A 16,181-nucleotide genomic window follows, 5' to 3' on the forward strand; every position below is an offset into this window, starting at 1 on the left:
TCCCATGCTATACATTAAACATACCTATCTCTATTGAATAACACCACTGGGCCAATTTACACATCAGGTCTGAGGAGAAGCAAACCAACAGAGTTTGGCTTGTGGCATATTTACAATCTAATCATTGGCACGTAAAGGATTTTATTGCAAACTCATTGACAAGCAGCTATAGTGATAAAAGTTCAAGCAGATAAGGCAAGTGAATGTTATCTTTTTATAAACAGTCAATCAGTGTTTGTGATATGAGGCATTTTGTTTTACATGTTTTATTAATTGACACAAATGCACAATATTTCATTCATTAGAAAACACATTTTACAACAAGCAAAATCTCCTGATAGAAAGAGGGACAGAGGAGTGAAAATCAGTTTGGCATTGCTATCACCAAGTATTCTGCACTTGTGTGACTAGTCATTCATCAAACATAAAAAAAAAAAAAACTCCCTTTTTCACCAACTTATTTATTTTTTTATAACAATGAACTCTACAATTTCTGTAAACCCACTGGAAACAAAAACTGGCACATTCTTAAATCTGACATTTTTCATATTCATCTTGATTAACTAAACGTACAAAGAAATACCCACTCTCTCTGTAAGCTTGAGTAAAGTGATTGAAAGCTGAGTAAAATAGAAGTACACTGATCACACAAGAAGCAATGGATGTGAAGACGATGTAGGCTGCAAACATGAACAAAATAAAATAGCTATAGCACATTTAGGCAAAGTAGACCTTTCTGCTTCTTCTGTCACTTATTTTCTCTTAATGCCTTAATTGCAAAAATGTATGGAATGTAGCAACACATAAAATTGCTGATATTATTTTGTTTATTTTCATAGAATGCTAAGACTTAAAATTGCTTAGTTTGAGGTTTGGTTTAAAATGGCTATAGTGACCTTTTAAAAAAACAATGATATTGCACTTAAAGTATTAGTTAGCAGCTAATAAAACATCTGCATGATTAGACTCTGGGCTGCTTTGAGATATTAACCCAAAGAGATAACAATAACAGTTACCTAACTACTGGTTCAAGTCAATAAATTGCAATACACTGATTAAATTAAGTTATTATGATGCACATTAAGGGCTCTGGACACAAATCACTTCAGTTTTGATATTATATGACTGGAAGACTATCTTGAATCATTATTTGATTATTTTAAAGGTTTACTTTATTTTACTTTTTACTAACTGAACAAAGGGAATTATATTGTAATATATTAACTTGAACCTGTGAAATTATAGCAACAATGTTAATAGCAGTACTGCAGGTTTAGAAATGAGTTATGAGCTCACAAAAAAAACGCCTCTCACTTTCACTCAAACGGGATCGCTCACATTCAATGCTTAAATTAAAGCTGCACTGAATATGTAGATGTGACCATTCAATTCACAAACACATTACAACTTTCATTCAAAAAAAATCCCATTGGGCACCACATTCAACAACTACAATTATTGCAAGATTCCTAATGTAAATTTTAAACAGGGAATATAATTATATAGTATAAAAAGGGCCACAGTAAATGGGCTTCAAGGCAGATAGAAAGTAAACAGCAAGCATTACTGCATACAAGCCCTCCCTATGCCAAACTGCCACCTGCAGTGTCACAGATATTATGTGCATAGACATTCTAAATCTCAAAAATAGCAACTTAATCTTTTTTATTTGACAAAAGGGTTTTGAACAGCTTGGACTTACCAGACACTGCTTGTTGGTAAAAAAAAAAAAAATAGACAATGGTGACATCTAGTGGTTGTTTTAGGTGATTTTTGTTGTAGTCTTAAAGAATTCTTAAGAAATATTTAAATACAAGTTATTATTTCTGCATTGTTGTTGTTGTAGTTTCTATGGCCCAAGTGATTTGGCTTTGAGCTGTGTCAGTAAAACAAACCTATCAAAAGTAGTCCAAGATCAAGACAGTCTAAACACGGTATATACCATTTGAGTTTTGCGTTTCATTTTTAAGCTGGTTTAAGTCTAGCTTTGAGAGAAGTACTCCAAGACAAGACGCAGATGTCCCAGGCGGTCTTTGAGAGAGGTCAGAGACAGGACAGTGGTCTGATAGGCAGGGTCCAGCTGCAGGACTGACAGCAGCCACCAGCACCATATGGGACCGTTGACAGAAGCCTGGACAGAACATACAAGGAATAGTCAGTCTTTTCTTTCCAGTATTGTCTTTTTAACTGTGAACCTTGAGTCTATTATAAAGACAGACAAAAAAACAAAACAAAACATTGCTGCCTATAAGTGAAAAACTTCTGCAAAAGGCAGAGCACTAAATCCTATTAATCTGCAGCAAAATAAATTATAAATATGTTGAAAACAAATTCAACAAGTAAGATTGCAGTGCTTTGTATAAGTTTGGTCTGAGGCACAGAGGTGAGTGAAAAAATTAGTCTGGTGTAACCAAAACGGTAGGTCGGAGCAAAACTTTGGTCATGAGAAAAAGTACAATATGTCAATTATTTTTTATTTACTTAACTCTTTCCCCCCTGGACGCCTACTAGGAACAACCCATACATATGTTACTAGGGCTACCCATAGAGCATAATTGCATAAAAGAAAACAGACTTCCACGAGTGATTTCAGGGCAATTTTGGTTCATAATTGAGTATAAAGCCCGGATAGTTTGTTCGGATATCACAGGACTCCATACAGACACATCAGCGGCATTCTCATCTTCGTAAGATTCACTCTCTGTAAGTCCGTCGCTATCGCTGTTTTCCACTTTATAATCACCCTCATCATCACTTTGAAATCTATAAAAGTCACTTTCTCTAAACTTATCCATAAAATACGTCTGCTCCTCATTATTTCTAAAACTGTGCGCTGCAGCGCGATCTTTCCATTGCACGTGTTTCGTGTTGTGTTTTTTCCGGAAGCTACCATCGTCACTACTTCGATTAACTTCGGAAAAAATCGTCGAAAACATATCCTTGAATCCTAATGGTCAGCCTAGTGTGGGTTGTAGTGGCCCCTGCCTATCGCAGTCTCTGTTTAAATGTGAAAAACCGAGCCATTTCTAAAGGTCGTCAAATCACGTCTTTAGTGATACAGCGGAGGTGTCAAAAGTCGTCATTAAGGGTTCAGGGGGGGTCATCAAATGTCATCTTCATGGGGGAAAGAGTTAATAAAATAATAGGCTGATAGTGTTTTTATATAGATTAATCTATATAAATCTACCTAAATCTCCTCTCTGTTACATTGTTTACCTGAATATCGTCCTCTGTGGCTGGCATGGCCCCATACTGTCTGTTGATCTGGTCTCGGAACCGACTGCCCAGACGTTGGTACCAGTCCTGAGCTTGCTGGTACACACTGTCATGTAAACGTTGCAGCAGCTCCAAGTCACTCCCATCAACCTGAGCAAACAAAGATTTATCCTTTTAAAAACGATAATTTCATAATCTTTCATAATCATTTAGGAACTATATTCTACCCTCTGGTCTTCTAGGTACTCGATATCCGCAGTGTGGTATCCATCTCTTTGACTTCTCCTTAAGACTCTGAATCGGCTGCCTCCCACTGTGTCCACATAAGAGCGTCCGTCAGGTAGCAGCTCCAGACCATGGATCTCTAGCATGCATCCATAATCAGCAAACCTGAGAGAAGGAGGACAACATTACGGGATGTTTAGAAAACATTTATCTGTTATTATGTGTAGTTAAGGGTATGCCAAGATAGTAGTGATCACAACTGTTTCCTATATATATTTGTAATGCATGTATTCCAAAACATTGTTAGATTGTTTCAGACATCTATACATTCTACATTCACAAGAACAGAAATATCTTTGCTCTATGGAGACAAGTGATGTCACCTTGCCAAGTTACAGGTCTTTCTTTTTTTTAGCAATATAAACATAAATAGCATAAATCCAATGTTTAATGCCATACTGTGCAACACATACAAGCAGGTGCCTGACTAGAGAAAAGCTACATAGAGAAAAGCATCACTCTGCAGAATGTAATGCATGTGTGAACATATCTATACTGATCTAATATTCTGCACCTGCAGTGCGGATCAAAACAACAAAAACATAATGTGCCATTTCATGTGGGTGGCACTGGGACAGATCTCTGTGTGTGCGGTTGGCATGACTCACCCTTTGCCATGCTCATAGCTGCACATGCCAAACTTTTTTGTGCCCGTCTCCATGCAACGTCGCATCATGAGGCGGTACCGTGGCTCGAAGATGTGCAGTGGGCAGGGGACCCCGGGGTACGCCACAGTGCAGACGAAGATCGGGATGTCCTTTGTAAGGCTGGGACAGAAAAATGACTGCATTGTAAATAACATTTTAGATTATCATAGAAATCTTCAAATGTACAAAATACAATTAAATGCATATAATAAATCAGCCTAATTTGTGACAAGGGCCATCACAATATTAATGTTTATGTTATAATTGCAGTGAGAAAAAAAACATTACTTTACAACATTACTATCACATCTTTACAGTCAAATCTTTCACTTTTTTCTAGTAGCACCAACTTTATGAAATCAAAGCAAAGACTGAGTTATTTTTGCTTCTAAATTGATCAAACTTTTTGAATCATAAAATACCATCCAATAGTTTTTAGTTATTAACTATCAGAGATCTTACTTTGACAGTTCAGCCATCTCATTGTTGTGGATTTCTTCCCTTTCTGCCAGTTGGGATGGGAATAAGCGGGTCATCATATCTTGTAGCAGAGCTGTAACATTGAACTTCCTGTTTTTAAAATACTAAAAAGAAAACACCATTATAGGCAAACAAATAAAATCCACACATAATCTTTGTCATGTGTCAGTGTGTGGATACCTCTTGCAGTGGTTGCTTGCAGAGTGGACAGCGGAGGTTGTGGTCCAAACTTCTTTCCATGCAGTTTTTACAAAATGTGTGACCACATGGTGTAGTGACTGGCTCAAAAAACAATCTTGAAAAACAAAACAGGCACAAGCCATAAGTAAATGTCTTTATTGACCTCATGGAAGTGTATTTGAATACATTTAATAAGATAAACTTGTGAATGGTAATATACTCACTGTGATATATGACTCAACACTAGGCTAAGTGCAGTTAGAGAAGTGTTATTGATTTGGGAGCACTGACCTGATGCAGAGTGGGCATTCAAAGTCTGACACACTCAAGGTACTCAGAGTTTTCTCTCGGTTCAGGCTGTTTTCGGCTAAAACAAGACAGAAAAGAACATTTTTTGTATGACTATAATAACATTATAATTTTGACAAATAGCAGAGAAACAGATGCGAGGACAATGATAGAATATCTGCATGGTTTTACATAACATGTCTCCTACATCACATGTTTCTTACAGGTTTATATTAAGACTATGGTGGCACAAGCAATCCATGTTTCAGTAATGTTTTTACAAGACAATTTATGGAGAAAAAAAAATAACTTATTGCCCATATTAATGAAAAAAGCACTGATTACAAATTAGTTATCTGTGTATTATGACAATACCAGAAGTATAAAGGAGTATTGTATCACCAATTTATGTTCAGCTTCTTTTTAGACTATGGCAGGCAAAAAATGGACTATGGGGGCCACCATAGTCTTCTCTATTAATATGAAATACTGTATTAAGCAATAATAACCATAATATTGTGGCAAAAGAAAAGTAAATAAATCTAAAGTGAACCTTCAGCTAGTCTGGGAGCTCGGTAGTTAGGGTCTTAACCCTTGATTAATGAAACTATGAATGAATAAATCTATATATTTGCTTTATTCTCAATTTGTTGTCAGAAATGCTTCAAGCAGGATACTGTACCTCTGCACTGCACAAACTCTTTTCTCATCATCAGCTCCTCATCTTCGTCAGCTGCAGGGAGGAAGGACACAGCCTGGCACAGGGAGAGACAGCACTCTGTACCAGTGTCCTGTTTCACCTTTGAGACACATGGGGTTTAGGAGCAGAGCCTTTAAGGACAGAGATTTAAACTGTGAGAAACCTGAGGATCGTATACCTGCGGAGGCCCTCTCGTGGTGTCGCCCTCCCCCTCCACTCCTCTAGGGTGACTGAGGGTCCCCTGGGAGCTGCTCAGGCTGGTGATAGGAAAAGGCTCTTTCAAATACTCAGCAACAACCTGCAGCATACTGGGCAGCTCCTCGGGCACTGCTACACCCTCGGCCTCCAGGATCTGCCAATACAGGATTGTCAAATTGAACTAAGAATACTAAAATAGATACTGTTACCCACATACACATTTGAATAAAAATGTCAAGATTCAGGTAACTGATCATTATGATTATTCGGGTCACAATGTCATTGTAAGAATTCAAAAATAATGTTATGACCATTTGAGAAACAAAAGTAAGTTAGTAATTTCAACTGAATATACTCTCCAAAAAAGTAAACCCCAATGTACAAATATATATTTAAAAAAATTAAATTTAAAAAATTGAATATTTTGCTCATAATAAAAAACAAGACATTTATTGTAGTGTCTCTATTGTTGTAATAACAAAATCTTACAATTTCTCCCTCTAAATTGAAATACACTTAAGTTAATGTTTTCTTATCTCTTCTGAGGTGCCAAAAACCACTAAGCATGAAATGGTTTCTGCTTCAAAGAGTTTTTACTAAGGAACAGGAATGTGTCTTAAAACAACAAATTACTAACTTTCCAAGAACTGTTATTTCACATTTTAAAATTACTCTAAAAACTGTCATATTGTTTACAATGAATATGATAATAGTAACAAAGCAGTACCTAAAGAAGAAGCTATGTCTCTAGCTGTATAATAAGCACATTATGGTAAAACAACAATGAGCACACCTTTTTTATCTGGGTTTTTGCAGGGACAAAGTCGGCTTGGATTTTTAGGCATCTGTGAAAGTGGATGAGTGCTTGCATCTGCTGACCCATTTCCAGCAGTACATTCCCTTTACGAAACAGGCCCTGCACAAACAACAGTTCTGATGAGCATGCTGCAGCTGGAGTGCCATAACATGTCATTGCAAGCTTCTAAAATTATAACATGAGAAAACATAACTAACCAGAGCACAGAGGAATACTAATCTGTAGTAGTGATGTTAACCCACTGACATAGAGAGATTAAATAACAGTAAGAGGAAGTTTGCGTAACCCTGGCATAAATGACATAACTGCAATAAAAAAAGAAAAAAAGAAAAGTCATACCTGAAAACAAAACATCATGCAAGCCATGCAAGTCTGACAGGGTATTTTAAGTTCAACTATGCAGTACTCCTCAAACCTTGATAATGTGTCAGTTATTTACATTGTATTATTATTATTATTATTATTATTATTATTATTATTATGTACATGTTTTATTTTACTGCATGCACACTACACTTAATTGTGCAAACAAATGAATTTCTATGTGACAGTTCTTCTAACTGATACTAGCAACATGCATGGTAATTTTATTTTCATATAATTTTAAGTTACTTTGAAGAATCAACTTCTGTATTATTTTGGAATAGATATTAGAATCCTCTACATCCAATGTAATATGTTTGTTATGTGGCTTCCCCTCACCTCAGTCCAGTTGGGTCGAAGGCAGCAGAGGTAGTCAAGATCGGTCAGAGCATCAGGTAAATGCAGGAGGCCCATGTTGGCGTCAGCTCTGTACAACTTGAGACTGAGATCCTCAGGGACTGTGGAGTTACAAAAAAACTTCATTACTATTATTATTACTATTTCATTAGTAACTAACTACATTAACAAAAGCTTAAGTCATAGTACTGGTTTATTCATATCTGCAATTACAAAATTAAAAATTCCAAAATTTTACATCTTGTCAAACATTGGACGCTACTTAATGACAGTCGTTACATTTATAAGGGTGTGACGTGCTGAAGGAAATGAAAGGTTGTATTTTCTGCAGATCCTTGCCTTTGACTTTATTATTTTATTGTTCTTTTATAGGCAACAATTTTAAAGATCATTTCAAGGATATTTGCCCGAATAAATGCACATATGGGCTCAAAGCTTGTGTCAGCATAAACTGATCTAGATCAGAACTCTCAGGTCTGGGCAAAAAAAGGTCAAATGCACCTTTGAAGATAAATTCTGATTACTGTCTGGGTCAGTAATACTAAACCATGGATTATTACAAAAAGACTTTTGTTGAAAGATACATCATGATGGTTTTCTCTGACTCACTTTTGGTAAATACAAGTAATGTAGGCTAATGCCTGGCCTATAAAATGCATAACACAGGCCAATGGCTATTTTCTGACCCACTTTTAAGGCAACAAAACTGAATTTTTTTTTTTTTTACAAATTGTGTTACCAGCGTGTCTCTCGCTTTACGTCTTACGCATGGCTCTTACCCGAGTCTATGCCCTCGTTGGTGATGCGTAAAGCTTCAATGAACTGTCCAGCTTTCAGCTTCTCCTGGATGTGGCATTTCATCTTCGTCTCTTCGGGCCAGCACTTTTCAGCCACACTGATGAGCAGCACGTTGTTTTTCATCGCCCTTACATCCCTGGGTTTTAATCTCTCTTTGCACAGGGGACATTTGGACGGGAGGAAACTCCTGACGCATCTCCGGCAAAACGTGTGACCACAGGACACGGTCACCGGCTCGCACATCAGGAAGAGACAGAGCGGACACTCCATCAGCTCCATCGTGAATGGGAAAGTCTATGTCATACAGATCTAAATGTGCCAAGCAGAAAGTGTGAGAGTCCTCGTTGCAGCACTTTTTGGTAAGCTACAGTAGCGCTGCATCGACAGTTTACATGCGCTCAGACAGCTGCGACGTGTCGCTCTTCTGACAACATCTGTTTAGGGCTCCTTCAAACAGGAAAAAAAGAGACCATGCATCAACTCTAGGTAATCTATCCTGCCCTAATAATGCACTTTAGTCCCAGTTACGCGTTGACATTATCCAGAAGGCGTGCACAATAGCCTATTTCTGTCGTTAAACGCATGCTATGTCCCCACTCAAGAATGAATAGAAACTCTGCTTTGTGTCCCTTTTTCGTCTTGTCTGTGGCTGCTAACTCCTGAGACACTCCCGGAAACGATAAAAAAAATATGTCCACATTTATAAAATATTCTAGCACCAGTCTTCGTCCGATTTTACCTCCAGCAGCGACGATTCTTCAGCCACAAGAGAGGTTACTGTGTAACACCATTACATTACATAAATAAAGATCACGTGACCTGCTACGGGCAACGCGATTGGACGAAAAGCGAGTTTTCCGCCCTGTTGTGAAACGCAAGGGTGACAAGTTTCATAACACAATTTCACTGAAAAAAGTCTTGTTATTTGTTTAAACGTAATAATAATAACATAAACCTAGTTTATAATTGTGCAGTATGAACTTTGACAAATGTAAAATTTTAAATGTGTGTACCGCAGCCCACCGGTTCACCCCGAGTAGCATGCACAGAAGGGAATCCCGGTGCGGGACTATTGTTACGGAGACGGGGTGGGCTCAGTAAAAACACATCAATCTTGCGTTTGTTTGAAATCCTAGCAGAAATCAAACTATATTTAAAGACTACATATCACTAAGGCAGAGTGATTATTTTTTTTTATGATGAGGCTAAACGTTTTATAGATCAAACTATAGGGTTGATTTCACAAGTGATTGTTTAGCAGTGTCATAATTTTCTGGTTATACAAGTTGTTATTTGTCAGAATTGTCAGATGTTATAATAGATCCATGGGTCAGATCTGGTGGAGAACTACAAAGATATCCACATTTAGATGGGACACAACAACTTGGATCAAAAGCTCATGTTTGTTAAACCATCCTTATCAAACTTGTTGTCACTCAAAGAAATTGGGAAAGTATTAGTTTCATAAACATTCTTGCGAAATACTGAAAAACAAAGCCTCATCACTAATACACCAATTATATTGTTGGGGCAGGTTAACAGTGCCATCTGGGCCTTGTATAACCACATTTACAAGTTTAGGGTGTGTGACTATTCACTTGTACAATCAGAATTCCACAAGACTCCACAAGATGTTTTATCATGAGTTTATTTGGATCAACAAAAGCAAAAATGGAAACATGGGAGTTACAGTATGTGACTATGTGGCAATATTTTAAGAAATAAGCATAATCTAAACCAAAAAAGTACATATACATATCCTGTTTTCATAAGTTAAGCAATTTCATCAATGATACTACACATAGCAGCATCTTTGTCCCACATTTTGTCCCGTTTTTGGCTATTTGTAGGTTTGTCCTGTTGAGTAGTTGCCATACAGCTGGCCCCTGCCTCTTCTACATCCATGGGCTCAGTCTTCATTCTGGGTGTAGTTGCGCTGGCTAGTGTTACAGGTGTGCTCCGTATAGTTTCACCGGAGCCCTCAGCCCCATCCATCTGAGGCAAATCATCAGGTAGTGACGCGAGGCAGCCCTGGATCATCTCCACTACTCTCTCCAGGTGTTTCTGAAAGCGCTCGGCTGTCTCCAGCCTCTGTCTCTTCTGTACCTCCATCATCACCCTCAGTGTCTCTCTGGCTTGATGCGGTCTGTATTCATTTATTAAGTGATGCATATGAACAAACAGTAGTTTAATGTCTTCCAGCTTTTCCTCGCGTTTTATACTCCCAGGGCTTTTAATAAGAATGTCCAGTAAGTCCAGGAAGTTTATGAGAATAGACATATTGAGTTTCTTTAGTTCGCGTTTGTGGTCGAACTGTATGGGGTGCAGTCTTTCGATGCCTTGACTCTCCAAAGGGCGAATGATCAGGTCGTCACACTGGAACTGGTTTCCAAACATCATGTAGCTGTCTCTGATGGGGGGAGGAGGCTTAGGAGCCAGACCTTTACGTATGTTTTCATCTGTGTATTCTTTGATGTACTGCATGGGAGGGGGTGGGAGGGCGCTGACCTGCTGTGGTTCCCCCATGATGGTGATCTGTAAAAATGCAACAAAACACATTCCATTAGATAATGTTACATAACACATTTTGAGGCACAATTAGTCAAAGTAAACACCATTATTTGTGTTGGAATTGTTCATAGTTTAAAAGTGCATTATGAAACTTTTCTATTGGTACTTTTCTTGGAATTTCCACAATATGGCATTTAAACATGTCTGCCTTGCATTTATTTAAATTACAAGCAGGTGGCGGACCCTCCATAAGATAAAACACATAGTGCATCTTTAAGTAAGAAACAACAGCTTTAAGTTAAGACGCACAGAAAACCACTGCGTATAGATTATGTATAGGTTATCCATGACAAAAAAGAAATAGTGCAGGTTTTAAAGTGCAACACTGTAATTTCACAAATTAAAATAATATACAGATGGTGCTCCTTGTGCTTTCTTAAACGTTTAAGCGACCTAAATGAATGAAGATATCCACAGCTAGCTTAGCACTGCTACTAGCTCTAGCTTTAGCATAAACACATTCAAGCCAAACGTTAGATCTACGACAGCATAGAAAGAACCAAAGTACACACATACCTTGTACCTGCCTCCCGGGTTTCTAACTGTATGAATAAATGTCCAAAAATAGTCTAAACAACGTTAAAATTAGATATTAAGCTCATTGTTAACTCGACATTTTACATCACTCAAACGCAAAGCGACGAATGATAAAAGCTTGATGCTGATTGGCTGGTTGCTCTGCACATACGAGTAGTAAGGGTTTTGATTAGATAAAGTATTTTTGCGTTAGATCTACTTTATGTTTCATAAAGGTGGTCGTTCATTCCGCTAAAGTGCTAAGGTCTTTATATTATTTCTCGATGTATTTTAATTTACGTTCCAAGATGCAGGAAATAAGAAAATGAAAGCAACATATCACAATCAACAGGACTGTAGATTTTTTAACAAGTTATTTATTTGAGATTTTTCGTATCTCTTATAACTCTTTTCACTGGATGTTGAAATTACTTTCGATTCTCCACACTATTTCTAGTATTTGTTTACCTACATTATTTTATTTTTCTCCAGATGGTGGCGCCAGATACTCACAGCCTGTCACATTTCTCTCGCAAAAGACGGCTTGCCTGATAATCTAAGCAATATTTATTTAATGTTGTCATACTTGCAATTTATTATGTCATTGCTTTTTAATGAACAATTGATTGGTGGTGTCTGTGATCACCAGCAGGTGCAACTCCCTGTTTACAGTGCATAACACATGCCTGAAGGATGTGGTTAACCAGGTGCAACAACTATGCCCGGAAGCCTTCGAGAGGTTAACAAGTTTTCCAACCTTCAGATTCAAACAGATAAATCAGATGAACTACAAGGAGAACACTTTACTTGCAGATGAACGACTTTTGTTTTGGTAAAAGGTTTAGACATGTTTCCAAGGGTTATTTTAAATGGGATACTGATCAAGAAATCTCAACAGAAGAAAATTGGATCTCCAGAAAATTACAAGGAAAGATTCTTTGTATTGGACACTAAAGAACTGAAATACTCTGAGTGCCGTCCAGGGGTAAGTATGACGACTTTACAGTGATTTATTGCCAAGTGTCAGCCAGAAATAACTCCTAGTGCTAATAACTAATATTTTGTTTTTATTTAATTTAATTTTATTTGTTTTTGTCGTAGAAAAAGCCTGTTTTGAAAGGATCAGTTGAATTGAACAAAATAAAGTTCGTAGAGGTTGTGAATACTGAGCTCCCCATTCCATGCAATTTTAAATTTCCCTTTCAGGTATGCATTATGACTTTTACTTTTGTTATTAATGTAATGTAAAATGATAATCTAATGTCAGTGTCTACTCAGATATTTTATGACAACTACTACCTCTACATTTTTGCTCCTGACAACAACTGTCGGCAGCAATGGGTAACCGCTCTGAAAGAAGGTAAATAAAAAGAATGACTACACACGAAAAATAATATATTATCCTATTTTATAATCATATCATATCTATTTTATTAGAGACACAATGTAATGATACTGTCACTAAGTACCACCCAGACATGTGGATGGAAGGTAAATGGAGATGTTGCCAGCAGACAGAGAAACTGGCATTGGGATGTACCGAATATGACCATACGACTTTAGGTCAGTGAAGTAGAATTCTAAATTATAAAATAAGACAATAGCACATAATATATTTTCATTTATATATTTCGTTTTACAGCATCTAAAAAACCTCCCATGCCAAATCCTGAGGTGAAAAACTGACTTGTCTTGCCTTCTATCTTATCTTATTTTGTTGATTATTGGTTGACTATTCTTTTCTGTTTTGCATCAGATGATACAGCCTCATACTGACATGAGGGTGGTCACAGCTATACAAGACTTTACACCAACTGAAATAGGAGACTTACAAATAAAAAAAGATCAGAAGTACATTTTACTTGACGACTCAGATTTGGATCGGTGGTTGGTGCAGGATTTGGAGGGGTACGTTATATTATACATTACATTATATTACATTTTCTCTTATTAACAACATTCACTATGTTGTACTCTTGTGTGTATTGCTTCACTTATTGCCTTGATTATTTTTTTTGTTTGTTTGTTTTAGGAAGACAGGGCTCGTACCTAGTACATATGTTGCTGGAAAATTTGAAACTAACTTTAGTCGATTTGAGTAAGGTTCAATTCTAGTTTGGTCCACCTCAAGTCTACTACAGGTTTTCTTTAACTTTTGAATGTTTTTCAAATTTAGGTGGTTCAATAATGACATTAAAAGTGACGAAGCAACACAATTATTGTCAAAAGAGGTAGGTAACTAAACGTTATAGTTATAGCACTATATTTGTCTTCAACAAAGACATAGATGATTGAGAATGAACTGTACTCTGCTTTAGGCCAAAGAAGGTGCATTCATGGTGCGCAGATCTAGTAGGCCAGGTCAATACACAGTGTCTGTATTCTCCAATGTGCCTGGGTATAAAGATTATTTCGTCTCAGATACAGTTGCTTCCTTTTGGTAAGTGTTTTGACTTTCTCTTCCTTGTGCCTCGTTAGGGCCAATGCTGAGAGGAAACCAAATGTGAGGCATTACCTTATCAGACAGAAATTAAACAGTGAAGCACCATTTTACGTGGCAGAAAAGAAGTCATTCAGCACCATTCCTGAGCTTGTGCATTATCATCAACATGATTGTGCTGGTAATGAATTAAAATAAACATAAAGACATAAACACTTTGTATATTTGATTATACTGAAGTGAGTGTATATTTCTTCAATGCTTTTGCAGGGATGGTAACACGACTAAGGCATCCTGTTTCTCGTCCATTGAGTGATCGACGGCCCTCTATAGTACCTGATGATCCATTTGAAGGTTTCTGTTGTTACATTTTCTTAAAGTTAATTTTGATACTTGCTAGTGTCAAATGTCATAATGCTAGAAACTCAACATTTTAAATTGATGCTAATACTTCTGTGTGTTGTACAGATAGGGAGATGAATCCTTTAGAGCTGAAACTGGAGGAAAAATTAGGTTGTGGGCAGTTTGGTTTGGTGATGGGAGGAACATGGAGGGACAAGAAAGTGGCAGTGAAGATGATAAAAGAAGGAGCTATGTCAGAGGAAGAATTTAAAGAGGAGGCAAAAGTAATGATGTAAGTACATAATGTAATATACAATGTAGATTTTACAAAAATTAACTTGTTTCTTACTTTAGGAAACTGTCCCACTGTAAGCTGGTCCAGCTGTATGGAGTGTGCACACAGCGCTCGCCCATGTGTATGGTGTTTGAGTTCATGGAGCAGGGTGCATTGCTGGACTATCTGAGGGTCAAGAAAGGGGACCTGTCACAGGAAGCACTACTGGGGATGTGTTTGGATGTTTGTGAGGGAATGAATTACTTAGAGAGCTCCAATTACTTACACAGGGATCTGGTAAGTCTGTGATTTTTACTTTTATACCTATACATCTGTAAAAAATATAATAATATTTAATATCTGCACAGGCAGCAAGAAATTGTCTGGTCTCGAAGGATAATGTTGTCAAAGTGGCAGATTTCGGCATGGCAAGGTATTTCTCCTTTAGGATAATTTTTGTAACTATAAAGTTCTAATGTGTATTTGATTAATAGATTTGTACTGGATAATGACTATACAAGCTCTCAAAACTCAAAGTTTCCTATAAGGTGGTCTGCCCCTGAGGTTATTCGATATGGGAAGTACAGCAGCAAGGCTGATGTCTGGTCTTTTGGTATGTTTCTTTAATGCTTTAAGTCCAAATGCATTCACATACATTACTGTAAGGAGCATGATATTATATTTCTTGTAGGAAGGAAAACTGGTGTTTAATGATATCATTTTGTGTAGTGCAATGATTTAAAGATGTGTTTATTACTTATGTCCAGGTGTGCTCATGTGGGAGGTATACAGTGAAGGTCGTTTACCTTATGAGAAACAGAACAATATGGAGGTGGTAAACTCAGTCAACAGAGGACAGAGACTGCCAAAGCCAGACTTAGCCCCAGAAGATGTGCATGTACTCATGAAGTGGTGCTGGAAGGAAGTAAGTGTGACATTTCAGTATAGTATTTAGTATATATTTAGCCTGTGGCATTGTTGTGATTCTGTGTTTTCTGTTTCAGAAGCCGGAAGATCGTCCAACATTTGCTCAGCTTCTGCATCAATTACCGAGCCTTCCAAATGAATGAAAACAATACAATCTAGGTCTATTATTTTACACTGTTGACTCAACCTTTGCTCTATTTCTGTTGTGGTTTTACATTGAAGGTTTGAAATATGGGGCAACATGCAACCTACTGTAATATAAAAAAAATACATATTTTGTTATACAATCATTCCTTAGTCCACATATTTGTCTCTACTCAGATGAGTTTGAAGTAGGCCTATTTTTATGCAATGCTTTTTTGTCTGTCTCTAGTTTCGCCTCTAGTTCATTATGATGGCACAGTCAAAACTGGATATGTTTGTTTAATAAATGATAAAAATGTGAATAGATCTCAGACAAAAAATGGACTACATTTTCAGTATTATGGATTATTACACTAATTCTAGGCCTTTACTTCTTCGACTGCTACTAGGCCTACTGCTACTGCAGTTACTACAACTACTAAAACAGACCTTTAATCTGTGTGGCAAACAATAGTAAGAAATGACAAATCTTACTTTATCTTACAATAAATGATCTTACAATAAAATACATTAACAATTTGTCAATTTTTTTCCAGATTGTTTGCTCATTCAAATATCAGAAGTGACAGCATGAAACCATCATAAATTTGTACAGTCACTGGAATCACGTAATCCAAATGCCGCATTTTGTCCTAGAT

The 16,181-nt window shown here is 37.1% G+C and overlaps 3 protein-coding genes across 3 annotated transcripts; 1 reads left to right on the forward strand and 2 right to left on the reverse strand.

Moving 5' to 3' along the window:
• Positions 1 to 441: 441 nt before the first annotated feature.
• lonrf1 (LON peptidase N-terminal domain and ring finger 1) lies at positions 442 to 9,132 on the reverse strand. The gene is made up of 12 exons (XM_020927266.2): positions 8,311 to 9,132; positions 7,514 to 7,632; positions 6,788 to 6,910; positions 5,975 to 6,148; positions 5,779 to 5,896; positions 5,100 to 5,175; positions 4,809 to 4,923; positions 4,611 to 4,732; positions 4,110 to 4,268; positions 3,444 to 3,606; positions 3,217 to 3,366; positions 442 to 2,131 (listed from the first exon to the last, which is right to left on the reverse strand). Exons 1-12 carry the CDS (start codon positions 8,606 to 8,608, stop codon positions 1,982 to 1,984), a joined length of 1,767 nt encoding a protein of 588 aa, XP_020782925.1. The 5' UTR covers positions 8,609 to 9,132; the 3' UTR covers positions 442 to 1,981.
• Positions 9,133 to 9,961: 829 nt separating this feature from the next.
• med7 (mediator complex subunit 7) lies at positions 9,962 to 11,577 on the reverse strand. The gene is made up of 2 exons (XM_020927295.2): positions 11,417 to 11,577; positions 9,962 to 10,864 (listed from the first exon to the last, which is right to left on the reverse strand). The coding sequence occupies exon 2, from the start codon at positions 10,853 to 10,855 to the stop codon at positions 10,103 to 10,105; it is 753 nt and encodes a 250-aa protein (XP_020782954.1). The 5' UTR covers positions 10,856 to 10,864; positions 11,417 to 11,577; the 3' UTR covers positions 9,962 to 10,102.
• A 6-nt stretch (positions 11,578 to 11,583) lies between these two features.
• itk (IL2 inducible T cell kinase) lies at positions 11,584 to 16,068 on the forward strand. Its single transcript, XM_020927198.2, has 17 exons — positions 11,584 to 12,401; positions 12,518 to 12,622; positions 12,695 to 12,776; positions 12,854 to 12,979; positions 13,059 to 13,090; positions 13,173 to 13,324; positions 13,449 to 13,514; positions 13,593 to 13,647; positions 13,735 to 13,814; positions 13,895 to 14,037; positions 14,127 to 14,210; positions 14,325 to 14,490; positions 14,553 to 14,769; positions 14,841 to 14,905; positions 14,967 to 15,085; positions 15,240 to 15,397; positions 15,477 to 16,068. Exons 1-17 carry the CDS (start codon positions 12,264 to 12,266, stop codon positions 15,540 to 15,542), a joined length of 1,854 nt encoding a protein of 617 aa, XP_020782857.1. The 5' UTR covers positions 11,584 to 12,263; the 3' UTR covers positions 15,543 to 16,068.
• Positions 16,069 to 16,181: the final 113 nt, after the last annotated feature.

This window comes from Boleophthalmus pectinirostris, unplaced genomic scaffold (assembly GCF_026225935.1).
Source record: "Boleophthalmus pectinirostris isolate CB_2022bp ecotype Guang Dong unplaced genomic scaffold, ASM2622593v1 HiC_scaffold_23, whole genome shotgun sequence".
NCBI classification, from domain to species: Eukaryota; Metazoa; Chordata; class Actinopteri; order Gobiiformes; family Gobiidae; genus Boleophthalmus; species Boleophthalmus pectinirostris.